The 23,348-nt window shown below is 43.5% G+C and overlaps 1 protein-coding gene across 1 annotated transcript in view; it reads left to right on the forward strand.

Annotated features, from left to right (window-relative positions):
* GPA33 (glycoprotein A33) overlaps window positions 1-23,348 on the forward strand; it is a 52,669-nt gene that overhangs the window by 6,063 nt on the left and 23,258 nt on the right. Inside the window, 2 exon segments of the mRNA NM_001035330.2 lie at window positions 10,768-10,922; window positions 19,567-19,783. Of these exon segments, the coding sequence (NP_001030407.1) occupies window positions 10,768-10,922; window positions 19,567-19,783 (372 nt within the window).

Raw genomic sequence — 23,348 nt, forward strand, 5'->3', positions numbered from 1 at the left:
TCTGGCTGCTTCCCTGAGTTAGTGTCCAGCCTCCAAATTGATGTCTTAACTCACACTTTCATATGCATAGAAGTCGTCTTGAGATCTTGTCAAAACACAGACTGATTCAGTAGGTCTAGGGAAGGGCATGGAAATCTGAATTTCTAACAAACTCCCAAGTGATGTTGCTGCTCCTCCAGGGACTACAGTTTGAAAAACAAGGCCTCCAGGGAAGAACTGGTTCATGGGCACAGGTGTGATCCTCATCTTGCCCTCATCTTTGCCCTCTAGGGCCCCATCCCAGGGTCTTGGTAACCAGTAGCACTGCTTACTGTGATGCTGGCTAGCAGGGAGGAAGCCTGGGGGAAAGTATTCCCGGCAAGGTCTAACCTTGATAATCCCTCCCTCCTTCCTAACATACTCTAGTCCGTCGGTCCCCCAAGATACACCCATTCCTGGTTCTCCTCTGGCATTCCTGGGCTAACCCTTTCACATCTCCCTTGCAGCTTCATGCTTCTCGGCCTACCATGAAATGTTAGAATTCCCTCCACTTAGACCCTCATCTACATCTGCATCTTTCATTCACACCCATTCTAACTGGGCTTCCCTTGTGGCTCAGCTGGTAAAGAATCCGCCTGCACTGCAGGAGACCTGGGTTCAATCCCTGGGTTGGGAAGATCCCCTGGAGAAGGGAAAGGCTACCCACTCCAGTATTCTGGCCTGGAGAATTCCATGGACTGTGGAGTCGCAAAGAGCTGGACACAACTGAGCGACTTTCACTCACTCACTCACTTATTCTGATTGACCCACATTTGACCCCAGTTTTGTCTTCAAACTCAATCTCTTTCTTGAGCCTTAGACCCATAAATCCAAAACTATGCGTGACTTTTCAATTTAGATATCTCAGAATCAGTTCAAACTCACAAGCTGTAAACCAAACTCATGATCTTTGTCCCCACATCTGGGCCTTTTTCAGTGATCTCTACATCAGTAAATGACACCCAATCCCTCCAGGAATGAAAGCCAGAAAAATAGGAGTCATCTGTTACTGTTTTCTATTGTTATGTAATTATCCATTCCAAAACTTAGTAGTAACTTAAAACAATAATAATAAGCATTTATTTTGCTCACAAATCTGCAACTCGGATGGGGCTTGGCAGGGACAGCTTGTCCCTGCTCCATGCAGTGTCAGCTGGGGTGACTTGATTGGGGTTGGAAGACCCACTTCCAAGACTCTGGCTCACTGGCTGGCAAGTAGTTGCTAACTCTGATTCCTCTGTTTATGAACTTCTCCACAGGGAAGCTTGGGCTTCCTCATAGCATGGTGGCTAGATTATAAGAGTGAACATCTAAAGAGATATAAGGTGGAAGCTGCCAATATCTTAAAGTCTGGGCCCGGATATTGACCCAGCATCTTTTACCATACTTCTACCATATTCTATTGATCAAGCAATCACAGAACCTAGGTTCAAGGGCGGGGACATGAGTCCTTTTGATGAGAGGAGTTCCAAAGTATTTTGGGACCATATTTTAAAACCACCATATCAGCCTTGACAGCTTCTTCTCCTTTAGCTACAAATTCAAGTCATCACTAAGTCCTGATGATTTTAGCCCTCCAGTATCTCTAAAATCTGTTCATCTTTCTCTATTTCCTCTGACACCTCTCTGAAGTAAGCTCCCTCTCCTAAGCTACTTCCATAGTCTCCAACTGGGCTTGTGAGCCTATTTTGCCACTTCTATCTGCTGTCCACCCTGAAGCCAAAATGATCTGTTAAAATAAAATTATGACCATGATACTACACCTACTTGAAGGTATTCAGTTATTGCCCGTTACTATTAGGATAAGACTCATATTGTGAGGCTAGTTTCTCCTAACTCTTATTTAGACTCTGTAAACCACTGGGACATTCTTCCAAATCCCAATATTTCAGCACCTAGAATGTCTCTACACTTTTGATATTACAAAAATGTTTGCTACATTACATCTTGCACTTCTTGGTCTGGAAAAATGTTATCATCAGACCTCTTTGTAGTGTCGGTACCTTCCTTTTTTCTGGCTGACCTTGAAGTATCACAAGTTCTTTCTCTCCATAAAGCCTTTCCAGGTAACTTTAAGCCACATTGTTTTTTTCCTGATTTGATTTTGAGGTCTCGATCACTTTTTTTTCCCCCATCTGATTTACTGCCATTTAACCTTTTTTTTGATACCTGTTTGCCTAAGCAGCATGGGGATCAAGAACTACTGCATATATATATATATATATATATATATTTTTTTTTTTTTTTCTGTATCATAGTTTCCAGAACAAGTGCTCACAATCTATTTGTGAACAATATATTTTGGTTTTCCAGTATCAAGTTATAGTTTTCTGGTCCTCTTTTTTCCTCCGACTCTTTTCATTGGGCTCTCTCCTCAGATATAAAACTCCCTTTAATCCAGCTGGGGTATCCATCTTACCAAGCATTCTCAGATACTATTATTGAGCACAAATCTTTAAATTACGAGAGTCTACCATGTGTGCTAAACATAAACAGCTAGATTCTTGTCCTTGATGATTGATTTTGAGGCTGTTCTGCCTACTTATTTCCTTTATAATTTTTCTCTCTGTCCCCTCCAAATCTAAGTTAACTTTCTATCTGGACAACTTTCCCAAACTAGGCTTCTTTCCAACCAGCACCTGACCTCTAACCAGCCCCACTGCCTCCGCCAGTGCCCATTCCTAGGCCCTCTTTTCTTAGATGGCCCCCAGAAAGCCAGTGTAGGCTGTGCAACTCCACTCCTGCAAGCGGATCCTGCGGGCCAGACTTTGCTGCTGCGGCTTTGTTCAGTCGCCCAGTTGTGTCTGAGTCTCCGTGACCCCATGGGCTGCAGCATGCCAGGCCTCCCTGTCCCTCACTTCTTCCCAGAGTTTGCCCAAGTTCACGTTCATTGCATTGGTGATGCCATCTATCCTCTGATGCCCTCATCTCCTTCTGCCTTTGATCTTTCCCAGGGACTTGTCTAATGAATCATCTGCTTGCATCAGATGACCCAAAATACCAGAGCTTTAGCTTTAGCATCAATCCTTCCAGTGAATATTCAGGGTTGATCTCCCTGAAGATTGACTGGGAGCCAGAGGAGGATGGGCTAAAAGAAGATGGGCCCGAGGAGCTGACACTGAGGAGTGAGGAGGGCCAGAGAAAGGGGTCCAAAGACGGTGGCGACCATTATGCCCACGGCTGAGCCCCTAACTCCACACTCTGACCAGAGCCAAGACTGCTGAGCACAGGAAGTGGGGGCCTTACCTTCAGCATCAGGACCTGGAAGTGAGCTTTGCTGTGACACCGATGTGGGGCGAAGGGCACTGAAGAACAAGCGTGTTTGGACCATGCACTTGGATTTGCTTCCTTCATTTCCAAATTGGAAGTATCTTACAAACTATGCTGATGTCCCAAGCAAGCAGTAATGTCCCAAGCAGCAATTCACTGCTTGTCCCTTTATGCTCACCACCAGGTTCCTTGGGTTGAAATCAATCATCATTCTCAATTTTGACAACAAAAATCATATTGAGCAGGATATTGTCAACCAAACCAGGAAACTTTGATAAGAGACAGTGGCTGAGAGCATAGCAGTGCCCTCCTCATGATGAAGACTGGGAGAAAGGTTTGTAGCAGCAGATCCTGTTTGTCTGGGGCACAGCCAGCTAATATAGTAATGACAGCCCTGCAAGTGACATAGTTACGGAACGTAAGCTCAATCTGGCTTCACACACCCATGTTGTCAAGTCTCTGCCCTATGTTCTGTCCTGGAAAAATAATCGGAATGCACAGTAATGAATATCTATCTCATCAAATGCCAGACGGGAGAGGACTCTTGCTTCTTCCTGTTATCAGTAGGTTCTTCATTTTCCTCCTAATTTAATTATCTAAAGATAAACATCAGTGATTTTAAAACTGACAAGTGCTCACTCATTCGATGCAAGAAAGAACCCTCATACTCAAAAGAACTGTTTCAAATAGATGTAGATAGTGGGGGTGGGGGGGTGGTGGGAAAAACCCTCAATTGCTATTATGGCCTGTTAGACTTGGGCCCATCCCACATTTCTGACCACAACTGGGGGAGGTGTAACTTTTGAGTTGCTTTCTAGGAGACTCCTGAAGGGTGAAGTCTGGCAGATAGCAAGAATTGTCCTAAACTGCCCTGAGGGCACAAGTATGAAGTTTGAACTTGGCCTCTGTTTATTTGGAATCGTCATGGAAGGCTAAAAGAATCACACCACCCACCCACACCACCCACTTCCATTGCTGCAGAGCGGCTTGTTTTAGTTTCTGGAACATGGCCCACCTTCTCCCGTGCCCTGACCTCTGTACATGCTCTTCTCTCCTTCTCTCACCTCTTCCCTTTTTTTCTTGTGGTTCCCTCCTGCCCATCCTCCAATGTCAGCTCAAAGGGCCTTTCCTCAGGACAACCTCTCCTCATCCCCAAATCCTCTGTTATATCCTGTCATTGACTGTGTACCACTGGTTACGATGATGGTTTTACATTTATCTCTGTGATGCGGGAACTGTGTCTGTCTCTGGTTGCCATTTTCCCCCGGAGTCCAGCAGAGCCCTTGGAACACAGGTGTCCAGCAGCCATTTGCTGAGTGGGTGTCAACGAATGAGCACCCACCCCTTTGAACCTCAGCAGGCAGCAAGCTGGTTTGCTCTCAGTTTCCTACCTGTCTTTCTTTGCCTTTACTCTATCCTTCTCTCCAAGCCTCAGTTTCCTAATTGCATTTGTTTTTTTAAATCAACATTTATCCATCCTGCATCCCCTTTCTAGGGATGGATGGGTGAGAGGGGCTAATTAAGGAGATGGATTTGCCCTGCAGGTTAAAGGAAGAGAGCCACTCACTGTGCCTTCCCTCCCTCCCAAGCAGCACTTGCATTCCCGGGAAGACCCCCTGGAGGAGGGCATGGCAACCCACTCCAGTATTTTTGCCTGGAGAATCCCATGGACAGAGGAGCCTGGCGGGCTCCATGGAGCTGCAGAGTCAGACATGACCAAGTGGCTAAGCGCATGCAGACACACACACACACACACACACACACACACACACACACGCACATGCACGCACATGCACAAGCACATGCACACGCACACGCACAGTGCCTTCAGTCAGTGGTGGGATTTTAGTATTGAGACAGCCAGTGGAGAATATATTTGACTTGGAGGTAAAGTTCAGTTGCTCCTCAAACCACTCCATCTTGGCAACACTCAGGTTTTGTTCCCATATCCCTAACCCCTGACTGTTGAGCTTGTCTCTGTTCCCAGAGCACCCTCTCTGCCCAGGGCACCAACTGTCACACTTGGAACCCGCCTCCTTCCTGGGGTTCTTCCTCTCCTGGCAGTCAGTGCCCTTTGGGCGGCTTCCTTGCTCTCTGCCCTGTGAGTCAGGGATGCCATAAACACCCGGCATAGGCAGAATATGGCGATAGATAGACGCTCAGACAGACAGAGAGTGAGCGAGCGTAGCGGTGGAGGGCAGAGCCCCCGGTCAGAACTCACTGCTCCACTCCTGCCCACCGGCTGCTCTCTTTCTGCACACTCGGGCACAGGTGCCTCTTGCCGTGGGCAAGGCTAGTCCTCCACCTTTGCGCATACCCACCCAGGCAGGGGTCGTGCTCCATCAGGCTTCTCCTCCTTTATTTTGTTAAGGAGTCACTTCTTTTCTAGGAGCTCCATCCCTATGACCTAGGAGCCTGCTCAAGTCTCTCCATCTTCCATTCCAGAGGGGATGAAACAGACTTTCTCAAGATCTTTCATAGCCTTCTATCTGCAGCTTTCCCATTTCTCTGTGTTAGGCAAGCTCCCTGACAAAACAGTCCGTCCTCACTTCTTTGCTTCCTTATTTCCTACTTGACTTGTAGAAATGTAACTCAGTTTTATTGTTGTAAGAGTACCACATGTCTGCTGCAGAATGTTTGCAAAATAAAAATACACAAAGAAGAAATCCGGAATCCAGAGATAACTGCTATTAATTTTATACTTTGATATATTTTCTTTTAAAATTTACTTTCTGTGACTCTGTGGAAGTGAGATACTGTTATATGCACAGTTATGCACCCTGCTTTATTCTCTTGTATACACAAGTTCAACAACATGAACTGAGTCCCTTGGGGGCTATTTCAAGTCCCATCATCTCAGTAAGGCTTTCCATTAAAATCCTTCTTCTGGATCCAAATGCAGTCCCTCTCCTCTCTCCCCACCTCCATCCCTTCACACTTCCCTCCTTAACACTTGCACTAAACACTTACTTAGGCTTTGTTAGGATGCTGGCTGACAGTGACTTCTAACTTCTTCCTGGGCAGGGAATACAAACCACTCAACAAACAAGGTCTTATTAGCACCCAGCTCTGTGTAGACACCTTGGGGGTGGGAACTGGCAAGTGATGAGTACAAGAGAAGTCTGAGACACACACCCTGCTAGAAGGAGCTGCTATGTGATGAGGGGAGGCAGCCTGCACATGTAGACCCACAGTGACACGATAATGATGTGTGTGGGACACAAGCTCCCTGGAGCAGTTCAGCAAAGCCAGTAAGGGCTGAGACGGTCCTGGTGGATTCCCCAAGAAGATAGGGGCATGAACATGCCTCTGATCATTTTCTCAGTGCCTTGCACTAAACTAGGGCCTTAGGAAAAATTCATTAAATTGACTGGAATATATAGATTCCTAAAGATCTTTGTTGAAAAAAGGCTTCCACAAATGTCCATTGAGTTCTAACCCCTCCTCCCCATCTCTCCATCTCTCCTTCCCCAGCTGTCATTCTGAGAGCCTGCAGGGGTCATGTCCACCTTGGGGGACAGGACAAACCAACATGCATGTGCATGTATGAGCTGCACCCCTTGCCCTAGAGACCAGCACTTTCTCACTGTAAGAGCTCTATCTATCTAGTCCTAAGGCACGATGGGTCCCTTCTGGCCTCCAGCACACGTCCTCCCTAAGACTGTGGTTTCTCTGTGCAAATGGATTTTCCTAAGTGGAGGCATTACTGCCAGTTTCCCAAGGGTTCCCATAATGTGCTATGTACGCCTCAAGCAGCCGGGTTCCATCAAGCATTTCATTAGCCTCCTTGGGTGTATTGCTTTCTAGTTAGCTCTCAAGAGACCGTTTATTATCTTCTTAACAAACCTTAATTATTTACAAGCAATTCTGGAGGCCTCAAGCTGAGTCTTCACACCCCAGTCACTTAGGGAGTTTCAGTGACCTTTACCATTTCCACCTGGGGCCACCTGCAGACTTGGTGTCCCCTCTCTGGGGCTCCTTTGGTTATTTATTTGATTTTTTTTTTTTTTACATCTTCTAGCAACTAAGTTTCTCTGGTTGTAAATCCTACCTATCTTTTAAACTTAAGTTCTTCGTAACTCATTCATTTTGTTTGCAAAGGGCACTTAATTGAGTATTTCCTATGTATTAGGCACTTTGTTGAGCCCTGAGGATATGAAAATGAAAGAAGCACAGTGTAGCAGAGGAGAAGACACGACAATATAGAATGTGGACACAGGTCTTGCTTATCTGCCAGGGTAAAGGTTGTGCATACTAAATATGCTATTATCCAACCCTCACAGCCTTGAGTTAGGTAGTATAATTAACCTCGTTTTATAGTCAAGGAATCTGAGGTACAGAGAAGTTAATTAAGTTGTACAAGGTTGCGCTGCTAGGAAAACTAAGGATGAGGATGCCGGCCTGGGCAGTTGGCTTCAGTGGCTGTGCTTTTGGCCACTCTGCCACGTTGTGTGACAACCTTTCACGAGAGAGCACTAGGATGAAGGCACGCGTGGGTGGTGCTTGTGGCACAAAATTCTGAGATTTTCATTCCTTCTTTGCAGGTGAAAGCACCTACTCTCCCAATTTGTATACCTTGGGAAGGTCAACATATCCCTGAACTATTTATTAGTTTTTAACACCTTATGGTGAATTAGCTTAGACAGATGATCTTCATCAATATCGGAAGAGCCCAGCCTTGGAAAAAAAAGAAAGGAGAGCAGCAGGGAGGAGGAAAGAAAGAATACTTCTGGAGCAGGAGAGACACAGCTGTTAGGAGCAACAGGATGTGCGAGTGGCAACGACTGGGGAGAGGGTGGCATCTTCTTTCCAGTCGCCCAGAACATGCCCAGTGTAGACCTATACAAAAAGTAGAAAGGGAGGTTGTTGGAAAGCTCTAGAAACCAACTTCTCCACTCCCTAGTGTTCTGATTATAGATTAGATATCCTCACCCGGTGCTTTTCCCTCATCCACTGCGTAGGATGCAAAGATTCCATAGAATGTGGGTCACAGTAAGCCTATGGGAAGAGGTGAAAGGAACTGGACTTATTACAGTTTATTACAGAACTAGGAATGAGAAAGCTGGTGATTACAAACATCAGAAGCCTCTGAGTTTATGATGGGAGGCTATTAAGAAGTTAAGCCAGATGTCTTTGTTGCCAGTAATGTCAGAACAAGAGGATACTCACTGAAGTCAGCGAGAAGGATTTAGATTAGCTATGGAGGATTCCCAGTGATGGCTGTTGGCATGAAGTGCTTAAACATAGGATAAATTCTCATCTAGGATTATGGAAAATGTAAGTGTGCCTTAGGGCACAGGATTGGCCTTTAAAAATCCTTCTCAGGTTTACAAATAACATTAAATAGCACTCTATATTTGTTCAATATATTTTCCCTTTCTTTATGAGTTCTTACTCATCCATTCATTTCAGTCTCTTCTCTCACTCACATAAAATGACTTCAACTCGCTGTTATTATGATCTTTAAAAGTGATCTATTCTTTTTAAATTATTTAACTTACTTACTTTTCGCTGCACTGAGTCTCAGTTGCTGCTCTTGGGCTTTTCTCTAGTTGCGGTGATAAGGGCTCCTCTCTAGTTGCGGTGCATGGGCTTCTCATTGTGGCGGCTTCTCTAATTGCAGAGCATGGGTTCTAGCATGCATAGGCTTAGTTGCCCCGCCATATGTGGAATCTTCTTAGACCAGGGATTGAACTCATATCCCCTGCATTGACAGGCAGATTCTTAACCATTGGACCACCAGGGAAGCCCCTTGATCTATTCTTTAGTTATAGTCATTAGTAATTATTATTTATTTACAATAGTTCATCCATGGTGATGGTGATGGTTTTTCTTGTGATTAATTTCTAATTAAGGATGCACCTCAACAAAAGACTATGAGATGAAAAAGTAGAAGTTATTCAATATGAATATATATATATATATATATATATATATATAGAACATACACATATGTAATGTAACTGTCATATATTAAGCACTGATTATGGGTCAAGATGGAGAAGGCAATGGCACTCCACTCCAGTACTCTTTCCTGGAAAATCCCATGGATGGAGGAGCCTGGTAGGCTGCAGTCCATGGGGTCGCTAAGAGTCAGACACGACTGAGCGACTTCACTTTCACTTTTTCACTTTCATGCATTGGAGAAGGAAATGGCAACCCACTCCAGTGTTCTTGCCTGGAGAATCCCAGGGACAGGGGAGCCTGGTGTGCTGCCGTCTATGGGATCACACAGAGTCGGACACGACTGACGTGACTTAGCAGAAGCAGCAGCATGGGTCAGGAATCATTCTAAACAAAGTACACATTTCATGTTATTTAATTTTCAAACAACCCTTTTTTCAAGCAAGGACTCTGGCACAGAGAGCTTAAGTAAGTTGCTCAAGGCTACACATTTAACAGATAAAGGAACTGGAATTCCAAAGAGGCATTCTAGCTCTGAAGCCTGTGCATTTAAACTCAGTGCTATGCTACCCTTACAGGCACACCGAATCTACACCGACATACAGAGCAATTCCTCCTAAGGAAGACCTGAGGGCTGATCAAAGTTACTACATACAGAAGGGCAACATAGAAATGAGTAGGAAACACAGAGATGTTGTATCCATGGGAACCCAACCCCTAACACAGAAACCAATAAGGAGGGTTATTGCTGATGGGCCCAAGTATGGACTTGCCCACCCGAGAAACAGCATAAAAATCAGCAGTTCAAAGGGCACCCAGACTCTATGGGAAAGAAATCCATTTACTAGAGCTTCAGCCAAATGGGCGTCTCTCACACTGCAGTTACAGGCCGACTCAGATTCAGGGGGAGGGGACACAGACCCCAGGTATCGATGGGGGAGAGTCAATGTCACATGGTAAGAATGTATGTGATGAGAGATGCTAGTGTGACCACACTCTTTTTCTCACCGTTTTCTTTTTTTCTGATAAACTTATATAGAATAAAGGCTCCTGGGAGTACCCTCTCTCTCTTTACCTTAACTTAATCTTATTCAAATTTATCATATATAAGTGCTCCATAAATATGTATTAAATATTGAGTGAATTATCATCACAACAAAAAAAGATGGGGGGAAATATTTATTGAGTGTGTTCTATGTGCCAGGCATTAAGCAAAACATTTACATGTTATCTCATGTAATTCTCCAAACAGTTCTGAAAAGTATTAATGTCCCTTTTTCTGGATGAGAGCTGAGGCTAAGAAAAGTTCACACAATGCCTAAAGGGAGGGGTGGGGCTGAGGCTCAAAGCCAGGCTTTCGCCCACCACACAAGCCGCTTGACTTTATTGAGATGCTGCAGGACGGGGACAGGGTGAACCAAGGTATACGTGTTTGTCTTCACCCAAGGCTTGGAGGAGAATAGCCGGTGTGCCATGGCCAAGATCGCAGTTGTAGTGTGTTGAGCTGTGGTTGGAGGAGATCCAGTGGATAGTGAGTGGGTATGCCATGTCATTTACTTCCTGCTTTCTTTCCAGTCTGGGTGACTGTCCATGGCATCTTTGTGGAAACCCCAAAGGATGTTCTTCGGGCTGCGAGGGGGAAAAATGTTACCCTTCCATGCTCCTACCAGACTTCCTCCCCCAACCGAGAAGGATTTATCCAGTGGGACAAGCTTCTAAGGAGTCATACGGTAAGGATCCTTAAAATGCTGGGAGCATGCATATAGGACTGAGTATGACCTGACCATAGAGCAGCAGTTCCCAACCTTTTTGGCACCAGGGACCTATTTTGTGAAAGACTATTTTTCCAGGGACTGGGGGGTGGGAGGTGGTTTGGGGATGACTCAAGACATTACATTTATTGTGCACTTTATTTGTATTATTATTAAATTCTGATATACAATGAAATAATTATACAACTCATCATCATGAGAATCAGTGGAAGCCCTGAGCTTATTTTCCAGAAACTGATCTGACAGAAGGCAGAGCTCAGGTGGTAATGCGAGTGATGGGAGCAGCTGTACACACAGATGAAGCTTTGCTCGCTTGCCTGCCTCTCATCTCCTGCTGTGTGGCCCGGCTCCTCACAGGCCAAGGACCAGTACTGGCCTGTGACCTGGAGGCTGGGGACTCCTGTCTTAGATGACATGCACTACAAAACCTTTCAATACAAGTTAGACAGACTAAACCTCGTTAATGCCCAGGCTGGGCTGGGTGGGGAAGGAGCAGTGAATGTTGGACCCAGGGAGGGCTGTACTGTGCCATCTCTAGTTTGAAAGAGTTACCTTCCCTCAAACATCTTTCTCTCGTCCAGTCTCAAGGGACCTTTACTGTATCATTTGAGTCAGTCATCACTTTTGATTAACACAGAGCTCTCCCAGAGACCAAATTTTGTTGTAGCTTTTTTTCCTTCCTGCTTGGGTTCTTTCAGGGAGTATGGGGAGATTTTATTTTCTATTTTGGAATAGATAGTAATCCTATGGTCCAAAAATTAAAACATCATGAAGAAGTACATTGATAAGTCTCATTCCCATCCTTGCCACTCTTGTCCCATCCCTTCCCCAGTTTCCATACCCTAATCCTCTTATCTCCCCTTTCTCCCAGACAAGGCTAATTTTCACTGCTACTGGTTCTTTGGGGGCCGCATTTACTCTAATTTATTGGTATTTCTGCCACAATCATTCGGTACTGTGAATACCACTTTTGGCCAAGATCTGGTTTCTTGTGTTTCCTTCCAATGGTTCTTTATGCCAGTTCAGAAACTGTATATATTCATATACACGAAAATACATCTGCTTTCCACTCTAGAATCCCAGTCCCCTATTCCCCTCACTAGAGGTGTGTGTGTGTGTGTGTGTGTGTGTGTGTGTGTGTGTATGAGTGTGTGAGTGTGTGTGCTCAGTAGTGTCCAACTCTTTGCAACCCCATGGACTGGAGCCTGGCAGGCTCCTCGTCCGTGGAATTTTCCAGGCAAGAATGCTGAAGTGCGTTGCCATTTCCTACTCCAGTGGATCTCCCCAACCCAGGGGTAGAACCTGGTCTCTTACATCTTCTGCATCATCAGGTGGATTATCGGTGGGATTCTTCCCACTGCAGTACCTGGGAAGCCCACTAGAGGCAGCCGCTATTCCCAAGTTTTGGGGTGGCCTTCTCCTGCTCCAAAGTCACTGCAGACGGTGACTGCAGCCATGAGATTAAAAGACGCTTACTCCTTGGAAGGAAAGTTATGACCAACCTGGATAGCATATTCAAAAGCAGAGACATCACTTTGCCAACAAAGGTTTGTCTAGTCAAGGCTATGGTTTTTCCAGTGGTCATGTATGAGAGTTGGACTGTGAAGAAGGCTGAGTGCTGAAGAATTGATGCTTTTGAACTGTGGTGTTGGAGAAGACTCTTGAGAGTCCCTTGGACTGCAAGGAGATCCAACCAGTCCATTCTGAAGGAGATCAGCCCTGGGATTTCTTTGAAAGGAATGATGCTAAAGCTGAAACTCCAGTACTTTGGCCACCTCATGTGAAGAGTTGACTCATTGGAAAAGACTCTGATGCTGGGAGGGATTGGGGGCAGGAGGAGAAGGGTATGACAGAGGATGAGATGGCTGGATGGCATCACTGACTCGATGGACGTGAGTCTGAGTGAACTCCGGGAGTTGGTGATGGACAGGGAGGCCTGGCGTGCTGTGATTCATGGGGTCGCAAAGAGTCGGACAGGACTGAGCGACTGATGTGATCTGATCTGATCTGTAGATGCATCACATGTAAACATAGGCATATATTTACATATGAACTTACATATGAATATGTAAGTTTCTATAAACTTCATGCACACTGTCCTCCACTTGGATTTTTTCCTCTTAATATACTTTGGAGCTCTTTCCATATGTCAGTGCATTTATATTTATCTTTTTTTAAAAAATTCATATTATATATTTCATTTTATGAATGCTCTATATGTACCAATGATGGACATTTGTTTTACTCCCTATATTTTGCTACTACAAATAATATTGCAATAAATATCCATATATGCATGTCTCTAGGTATATATTTATAATTACTATTGTAATTGTTTATACATATGTATTCATATATAAGATAAATTATTTTAAAATGGAACTTTGGGGTCAAAAGCTATATGAATTTAAAATTTTGATAAATGTCAAGTTGCCTTCTTTGTATGTCAGACCAATTTTCAGGTTCACCAACAGTGCAGGCACTTATTTCTCTAATTCAGACTATTCTCAAACTATCTGATATTTGTGAATTTGATGAGTGGGAAAATATATCATTATTGATGAAATTCACATTTCTTTAACTGTAAGGAGAGGGACATCTATTCACAAGTTTTTTGGGTTTAATTTTTTTTTTTTTTTTTTGCTACACCAAGTGGCATATGGGATCTTAGTTCCCTAACCAAGGATCAAACCCTCACCCCCTGCCGTGGAAACAGTCTTAACCACTGACCACCAGAAAAGTCCTTATTCATCAATTTTAAAGTTACTTCTACTTTTAAAGTGCAAACATGCTTAGCATTAGATCCCCAGCTATTCAGAGAGAAGGCATTAAGCTTTTCCCTGACAGAGAAGAAGGGATGACCCAAGACACCCAAGTCCTAGAGCAGCAGGGCTGAGGAGAAAGGAGAGTAATTCTTGGCCTGGGGCACCTTACTCTCTGTTGCCCAAGGGACCCTGATGGGCCAGACTACCTGTCCTATCTGCTTCCAGAATACCAGGGAAAAAACCTAGAGAAGGCAGCTGCTGCCATTAGCTTGCAGAAACTGAAGACATGTTCTCTCAGCAAACCAGATGTTAGGTCTCTGCCAGGCACCTAACAAAGATAAATTTACCTCTTTTGAGATAAATACTAAAGATCTTATGTTGACTGATCCCTTACTTCCTAAAGGATTTGAGGCAATCACGTTGAGAGCAAGTAAGTTCAGTTTAGTTCAGTCGTTCAGTTGTGTCCAGCTCTTTGCGACCCCATCGACTGCAGCACACCAGGCTTCCCTGTCCATCACCAACTCCCAGAGCTTGCTCAAACTCACGTCCATCGAGTTGTTGATGCCATCCAACCATCTCATCCTCTGTCAGCCCCTTCTCTTCCTGCCTTCAATCTTTCCCAGCATAGGGTCTTTTCTAATGATTCAGTTCTTCTCATCAGCTGTTCAAAGTATTGGAGCTTCAGCATCAGTCTTTCCAATGAACACCCAGGACTGATCTCCTTTAGAGTGGACTGGTTGGATCTCCTTGCAGTCCAAGGGACTCTCAAGAGTCTTCTCCAACACCACAGTTCAAAAGCATCAATTCTTCAGTGCTCAGCTTTCTTTATGGTTCACCTTGCACATCCATACATGACCCACTGGAAAAACCATAGCCTTGACTAGACAGACATTTGTAGGCAAAGTAATGACTCTGCTTTTTAACATGCTGTCTAGGTGTGAGAATACTCTGTGAGTTCTGTCACAGCCCTATTTTTAATTTTAATTTGCTGTTACTTGATAGCAAGTAAGAGTGCAGAGAAAAGGATTACATCTATGCCCTCAAGGAGGTTATTGTGACAGGTACTAGCAAGAGTGGGAGATGACATGGGGGAGAGTCAAGAAAGGGGAAGCCTTAGGATAGCTGTAACCAGTAGGTCAGAAAAAAAGTTGAACTGAGAAAGACCAACATCCATGCACTCATCCACAGCTCAAGACAGGTCCTCATCTCTTGCTTTCTTGTTCTTCCCTGTCTCAGCCAAGCTTCCTGAGAGTCATCTGTTCCTACCAGAGCTGTGGCATGTGACCGGGTGAATTATGCATCTGGGTACCCAGCCCAGGGGACCTGATCACCATTAGCTTGGCACAGATGTGTCTGTCCAACAACTAGAGTATCTTTTCCTGATTTGCATAAAGAGTACATGCAGACCTCAGACCTGACTCTTTTCCCTACCCAGCATGGTCTGCCTTCCTCCCCTAACACTCCACCAAAATCACCAGCAACTTCTCTTTTGTTAAATTTAATGTACTGATTCTGTCCTCATCTTATTTCATTTCTCCCTAGCTTTTCTAATGATCAGCCACTTCCCCCATCTCAGAATCTCTCTCTCTTGGCTTTCTGATAGTCTTATCTTGGCTTCCACTCTTATCTCTCTGACCTCTCTCTGACTTTCTCAATTAAGTAGCTTGGGGGCTTGCCATTTCTCTACTTGCTTACCTGAGGTGGCTTCATTAAGCCCATGGCTCAATGCCATTTGCTTTTCGTATATTATCTACTTCAATCCTCACAAAAATCCTATGATACAAGTGTTATTATCATTATCTCCACTTTGTAGAAGAAGAAAGAGACTCATAAAGGAGTCAAATATTTCACTCAGTTCAGTTCAGTTCAGTTGCTCAGTTGTGTCTGACTCTTTGTGACCCCATGGACTACAGCACACCAGGCTTCCCATCACCAGCTCCTGGAGCTTGTTCAAACTCATGTCCATTGAGTCAGTGATGCCATCCAACCATCTCATCCTCTGTCGTCCCCTTCTCCTCCCACTTTCAGTTTTTCCCAGCATCAGGGTCTTTTCAAATAAATCAGCTCTTCACATCAGGTGGCCAAATTATTGGAGTTTCAGCTTCAACATCAGTCCTTCCAATGAATATTAGGACTTCAGAACATTTCTTTTAGGATTGACTGGTTGGATCTCCTTGCAGTCCAAGGACTCTCAAGAGTCTTCTCCAACACCACAGTTCAAAAGCATCAATTCTTTGGTGCTCAACCATCTTTATAGTCCAACTCTCACATCCATACATGACTACTAGAAAAACCATAGCTTTGACTAGACAGACCTTTGTCAGCAAAATAATGTCTCTGTTTTTTAATAAACTGTCTGGGTTGGTCATAGCTTTTTTTCCAAGGAGCAAGAATCTTTTAATTTCATGGCTGCAGTCACCATCTGCAGTGATTTTGGAGCCCCCCACAATAAAGTCTCTCAGGGTTTCCATTGTTTCCCTATCTATTTGCCATAAAGTGATGGGACCAGATGCCATGATCTTAGTTTTCTGAATGTTGAGTTTTAAGCTGACTTTTTCACTCTCCTCTTTCACTTTCATCAAGAGACTTTTTAGTTCCTCTTTACTTTCTGACTTAAGGGTGGTGTCATCTGCATATCTGAGGTTATTGACATTTCTCCCAGCAATCTTGATTCCAGCTTGTGCTTCACCCAGCCCAGCATTTCTCATGATGTACTCTGCATATAAGTTAAATAAGCAGGGTGACAATATACAGCCTTGACATACTCCTTTCCCTATTTGTGAGCCAGTCTACTGTTCCATGTCTAGTACAATCTGTTGCTTCTTGACCTGCATATAGATTTCTCAGGAGTCAGGTAAGGTGGTCTAGTATTCCCATCTCTTGAAGAATTTTCCACAATTTGTTGTGGTCCACACAGTCAAATGCTTTAGTGTAGTCAGTAAAGCAGAAGTAGTTGTTTTCCTGGAATTCTCTTGCTTTCTTGATGACCCAACAAATTTTGGCAATTTGATTTCTGGTTTCTCTGCCTTTTCTAAATCCATCTTGAACATCTGGAAGTTCACAGTTCATGTACTGTTGAAACCTGACTTGGAGAATTTTGAGCTTTACTTTGCTACCGTGTGAGATGAGTGCAATTGTGCGGTAGTTTGAGCATTCTTTGGCATTGCCTTTCTTTGAGACTGAATTGAAAACTGACCTTTTCCAGTCCTGTGGCCATTGCTGAGTTTTCCAAATTTGCTAGCATATTGAGTGCAGCATTTTAGCAGCAGCATCTTTTACGATTTGAAATAGCTCAACTGGAATTCTGTCACCTCCACTAGCTTTGTTTGTAGTGATGCTTCCTAAGGTCCATTTGGCTTTGCATTCCAAGATGTCTGGCTCTAGGTGAGTGATCACACCATCATGGTTATCTGGGTCATGAAGGTCTTTTTTTGTATAGTCCTTTTGTGTATTCTTGCCACCTCTTCTTATTATCTTCTCCTTCTGTTAGGTCCATACCATTTCTGTCCTTTATTGTGCCCATCTTTGCATGAAATGCTCCCTTGATATCTCTAATTTTCTTGAAGAGCTCTCTAGTCTTTCCCATTCTATTGTTTTCCTCTAATATTTTGCTCAAGACCATACAACTACTAAGTGGCAGAGCTGGGATTTGAATTGAGGCTGTCTGGCTCAAAAGTAGTGATCTTAGCTAGTACCATGTTTTATTTGATAAATGATGAGTATATTGATGAATAAACAAATTCCAAAGGTAAGATCAAATAAATAAAGGGGGGTTGCAAGCCATGGATGACTGCCCCACACAATGCCTGGACATCTTATATACTCAGTTAATATTGGTTGACTAAAGGTTTGAGAACAGAACTAAAATGGAGTAAGTAAGAGGTGCCATAGGTTACAAGAGGTGAAAGCCTCTGGTATGAAGTGCCTACCTGCCCTGGGTTTTTTTTTTTTTTTTGGTTGTGAATTAACTTTTATTTTGGGACATTACTAAGGACTTTAGCCTGGGAGACAGCCTCACAGATAACTCTGAGGAACTGCTTTGTTCTTTTTTTTTCTGTCTAAATATTTAAAAAAATTTTTAAATTATTATTATTATTATTTACTTTACAATATTGTATTGGTTTTGCCATACATCAACATGCATCCACCATGGGTGTACACGTGTTCCTCATCATGAACCCCCCTTCCACCTCCCTCCCCATACCATCCCTCTGGGTCATCCCAGTGCACCAGCCCCAAGCTTCCTGTATCCTGCATCCAACCTGGACTGGCGATTCATTTCTTATATGATATTATACCTGTTTTAATGCCATTCTCCCAAATCATCCCCCCTCCCTCTCCCACAGAGTCCAAAAGACTGTTCTATACATCTGTGTTTCTTTTGCTGTCTCGCATACAGGGTTGTCATTACCATCTTTCTAAATTCCACATATATGCGTTAGTATACTGTATTGGTGGTTTTCTTTCTGGCTTACTTCACTCTGTATAATAGGCTCCAGTTTCATCCACCTCATTAGAACTGATTCAAATGTATTCTTTTTAATGGCTGTGTAATACTCCATTGTGTATATGTACCACAGCTTTCTTATCCATTCATCTGCTGTTGGACATCTAGATTGCTTCCATGTCCTGGCTATTATAAACAGTGCTGCGATGAACGTTGGGGTACACGTGTCTCTTTCAATTCTGATTTCCTCGGTGTATATGCCCAGCAGTGGGATTGCTGGGTCGTACGGCAGTTGTATTTCCAGTTTTTTAAGGAATCTCCACATTGTTCTCCATAGTGGCTGTACTAGTTTGCATTCCCACCAACAGTGTAAGAGGGTTCCCTTTTCTCCACACTCTCTCCAGCATTTATTGTTTGTAGACTTTTGGATAGTAGCCGTTCTGACCGGAGTGAGATGGTACCTCATGGTGGTTTTGATTTGCATTTTCCTGATAATGAGTGATGTTGAGCATCTTTTCACGTGTTTGTTAGCCATCTGTGTGTCTTCTTTGGAGAAATATCTGTTTAGTTCTTTAGCCCATTTTTTGATTGGGTTGTTTATTTTTCTGTAATTGAGCTGCAGGAGTTGCTTGTATATTTTTGAGATTAGTTGTTTGTCAGTTGCTTCATTTGCTATTATTTTCTCCCATTCTGAAGGCTGTCTTTTCACCTTGCTTACAGTTTCTTTTGCTGTGCAGAAGCTTTTAATTTTAATTAGATCCTATTTGTTTATTTTTGCTTTTATTTCCAATATTCTGGGAGGTGGGTCATAGAGGATCCTGCTGTGATGTATGTCGGAGAGTGTTGTACCTATGTTCTTCTCTAAGAGTTTTATAGTTTCTGGTCTTATGTTTAGATCTTTAATCCATTTTGAGTTTATTTTTGTGTATGGTGTTAGAAAGTGTTCTGGTTTCATTATTTTACAAGTGGTTGACCAGTTTTCCCAGCACCACTTATTAAAGAGATTGTCTTTTCTGCATTGTATATTCTTGCCTCCTTTGTCAAAGATAAGGTGTCCATAGGTGCATGGATTTATCTCTGGGCTTTCTATTTTGTTCCATTGGTCTATATTTCTGTCTTTGTGCCAGTACCATACTGTCTTGATGACTGTGGCTTTGTAGTAGAGCCTGAAGTCAGGCAGGTTGATTCCTCCAGTGCCCCGGGCTTTTAGTACTATAGATCATAAGAGGAATCCATGAGTGGGCCCCATATGTGGAGCTCTTTGTTCTGCAGGGTCGGCTTGTCAGTACACTTGGGCCTGGGGACGGTTGGTGAGGGTAGACAGGACAGGCTGCAGCATCATGCCAGGGCCTTAGGCTGAAGACCAAGTGGTATTTCTTCTTCCTTCCAGGAAAGAGTGCTCATCTGGGCATTTTTGACCAAAGAATATGTCTACGGTGAACTTTATCAGAATCGTGCTAGAATATCAAACAACGCCGAGCAGTCAGATGCCTCCATCACCATTGACCAGTTGACCATGGATGACAATGGCACCTATGAGTGCTCCGTCTTGCTAACGTCAGATCTGGGTGGCGTCTCCAAGTCACGTGCCTATCTCTTGGTCCTTGGTGAGTGCTTCCTCCTTCCTGGGGTGATAGGAAGAGGCTGGGGAGGGTGGGGTGTGAGGAGGAGGCACCCTGGTGGCAAGATAAAACTGGAAGCAATGCCTAATGAAGAGCTAAGACTTCTCCCCTCATCTGGTCTGTCCGGAGGCTTGGGGGGTCTGCTTCTCCCCCTGGAACCAAATATGATTCTGTCTGGGCATACAGCTCCCCAGGACAGAGGTCAAGGCTGATTTGGAGTGGTCCCTGGGGATCATCTCTGGAGATTCTTGTCCATGCTTCCTCCAGTGCTCTTTCCTTCACACCAGCTCCTCTCTTTTTCATGGAAAACTTACTAAAGAGAAGAAAAATGGCAATCCTAGATCCTACTGGAAAGATTCTAACTGTCTTGCTGTGATGCTGAGGGCCAAATCATGACTCTTACAAGTCAGGCATCTTTTGCAGCTCTAAATTCAGCTAATCAGTAGAAGTCTTTCACACCACCATCTCCCCAGACCTTGGCTCTAACACACCATTCATCAGGTTCTATTGTTTCTGAAATATGTCCCACAATAACACTCTTTTTATACAAATAGCTTATTATTGGAGTCTATCATGTTGGAAGGATTGGAACTATCACCTACTTTTAGGATCTTCATTTTGTAGATGAGGCCCAGAGACTCAATGTCAAACAGTTGTTGGAAAACCTTTAGTGAGCCAGCCTGTGTCTACTCTAAGAAATGATCCCCACACTGGTGGGTAGCAATACTTTTTAGCCATACTTTAAACCAAAGAAATGGATCATGTTCCTCCATTTTACCCCCTTTACACTACATAGTGGGATTTTATTTTTAATTGCATAAGGTAGCTGCCTGGGTTTTTGAATCATTGTAGTGAATTAAACAATAAAGCCCTGAATAAAGAATGACCATCTCCTCCTTGCACCCTAGTGCTAACAAGGTGGCCAAGGCTAGTACTTGTGTGCATTCTTCTAGACTCCTCTCCAAGTCCTTTCAACACACACACACACACATTTCATTTTCCTTTCTTTCCTTTTCTTAAAAAAAGAAATCATATTATAAAGGTTTTTTTGTAACTTTCTTTTTCTTAATGTTTCATGTAAATTTCTCCAGATCGTTACATACAAATATACCTATTAATATAATACATTCCCTTGCATGAATGTACTGATTATTCCAGTGGCCCATACTGATGAGCATTCTCAAGCTGTTTCCATTTTTTGTACAAATATATATGTATGTATAATATGTGTGCATATATGTATGTACATATATATGTATATGCATATTCTTTTACTGTGTTATCTTTGTTTCTGTTGGATAGATTCTTAAAAGTAGGATTTCTATTGCTCAACATCATTAGGCATCAAGGAAAAAAAAATTAAAAAGAAGGATTTCTAGGTCAAAGACTTTGCCTTCATTAAAAGTTACTACATACTGGCAAATTACTTTCTCCAAAGCAACTTACTATTGCCATGAACATTATATGATCATGCTTGTTTTCCTATATTCTTACCAGAACTGAATATTATCAATCTTCTTAATTTTTCTGTGAAAGTGAAAGTCACTCAGTCCTGTTCAACTCTTTGTGACCCCATGGAATTCCATGGAATTCTCCAGGCCAAAATACTGGAGTGGGTAGCCTTTCCCTTCTCCAGGGGATCTTCCCAACCCAGGGATCAAACCCAGGTTTCCCACATTGCAGGCAGATTCTTTACCAGTTGAGCCACAAGGGAAGCTTAATTTTTTATAAATTTTGTTAATTGACTAAGTGAAAAAAAATCTGTTCAGTTCAAGTTTCACATCCATGCTAAGTCACTTCAGTTGTGTCTGACTCTGCGACCCTATGGACCATAGCGCACCAGGCTCCTCTGTTCATGGGAGGATTTTCTAGGCAAGAATACTGGAGTGGGTTGCCCTTCTACAGGGATACTCCCAACCCAGGGATCCAACTCTCATCTGTTATGTCTTCTGCATTGGCAGGCAGGTTCTTTACCACTAGCACCACCTAGGAAGCCCAGATAAGCGTCACATCTCTCCTTAACTTGACGCTGACCACCTAAGGTGAGGAGACCAGCAGTGGATTAAAGGCTGGGTCTGTTTCCTTATTCTCGTTAGTCCACTTCCTCCCACTCTCACTTCTGTGACTCTGAGGTCATGGCCAAGTGTTAAAGGGGAAAGCAAAGCCGTAATCACCTAGCCAGGCCACTTACCGTCTTCTCTTGCTATCCCATGATCCCAATCAGAGCAGACATCCCACTACTGTTTCTTTTGTGGGGTGCATGATAGGGTTCCTCAGCACTGGCCCCACCAAAGGATCCACCTGACACAAGTATTTTGCGCACCTGCAGGGCAGATTTTCACATCTTTCACCCTTTTCCACCTTCCCCTGATTATGGTAACTTGCTCTTACTCTTCACTGTCCACTCTGGGCTCCCCTTGACCCAGCCAACAGCTCTCTGAGGCCAAATCCTTTCAGTGTGACAAGAACACGCCTTGTCCTTATTCTGCACCTGGAAGGGCAGATCCTTCTCACTGTTGCATGCTCTCCTCACCTTGCCATTGCAGTCTGCTCCAGCAAGCTTCTCTGAGCAAGAGGTAGGACCTGAATGTGACCCCAGATGGTTCCTCAGATACCCAAGGACATCTATAAAGCCCTTCCAACATCACGTTCCAGGAGTAGACTGTAGGAACTTAATGATTCCTTACAAGTCTCAGCGAGGAGTGAGAGATGCCAGTTCCTGACAATAGACAACCGCTATCTCCACATGGTATTCTTTTGGTTCCTCCCCGGCTGGGAACGAGATGAGGGGAAATACCTCCTTCCCTTCCACCAAGAGAAGGAGGAGAAATGCTCATGGTCCCTATTTCTGACAGTCTTCTTTAAAGAAATCTCTCTGATGAATCTCTAGTCTTCTCTTAAATGGGAAGGAGGAGGGCAACTGATAATTAGAGAATTCACTCCTGGGAAGGCCACTCCTCTCCTCAGCAGGGAGGCTAGCCATTCAGAGCCTCAACTTGAAGATTTTAGTGGACATTCTGAGACACAGGAGAAGTCCCTCCATATCCCATTGATGTTTTCTGCTCTGGATTTGGGGACTGTTGTCCTGTACAAGGTCTCTCACACCACCTTTGTGGTTATAAAAATGAACTTAATGTTCTTTTCTTATGTCTGTAAGTCTTGTTTTTTACCCTTAGATCTTTGTTTCATCAGGAATTCATTTTTGAACACAGGATACTAAGGGTCTTTGTTTTCTTCCAAATGGATAGCCAATTACATCAACATCATTTATTTATTATACCAAAGAAACAATTATTCTCCCACTGGAATGCCAGGTTTGTCACAAGTTAAATTGCTACATACACACAGCTGTTTTTTACTCCTTATTTCATTTATTCTCCTTTGGATTATTCCTACGCCAATATCACATTGTTGTGATTATAGTGTGTCTATAGTCTGTGTTGAGACACAAACACGCATGCACACAAACATATTTAGTTATCAGTATTTGTGTGCATGGCTTTTAAAATCTGGCACTATGTAATATCTGTTCTTACTAAACTTTTCCAAA

The sequence above is a fragment of the Bos taurus genome, chromosome 3, assembly GCF_002263795.3.
Source record: "Bos taurus isolate L1 Dominette 01449 registration number 42190680 breed Hereford chromosome 3, ARS-UCD2.0, whole genome shotgun sequence".
NCBI classification, from domain to species: domain Eukaryota; kingdom Metazoa; phylum Chordata; class Mammalia; order Artiodactyla; family Bovidae; genus Bos; species Bos taurus.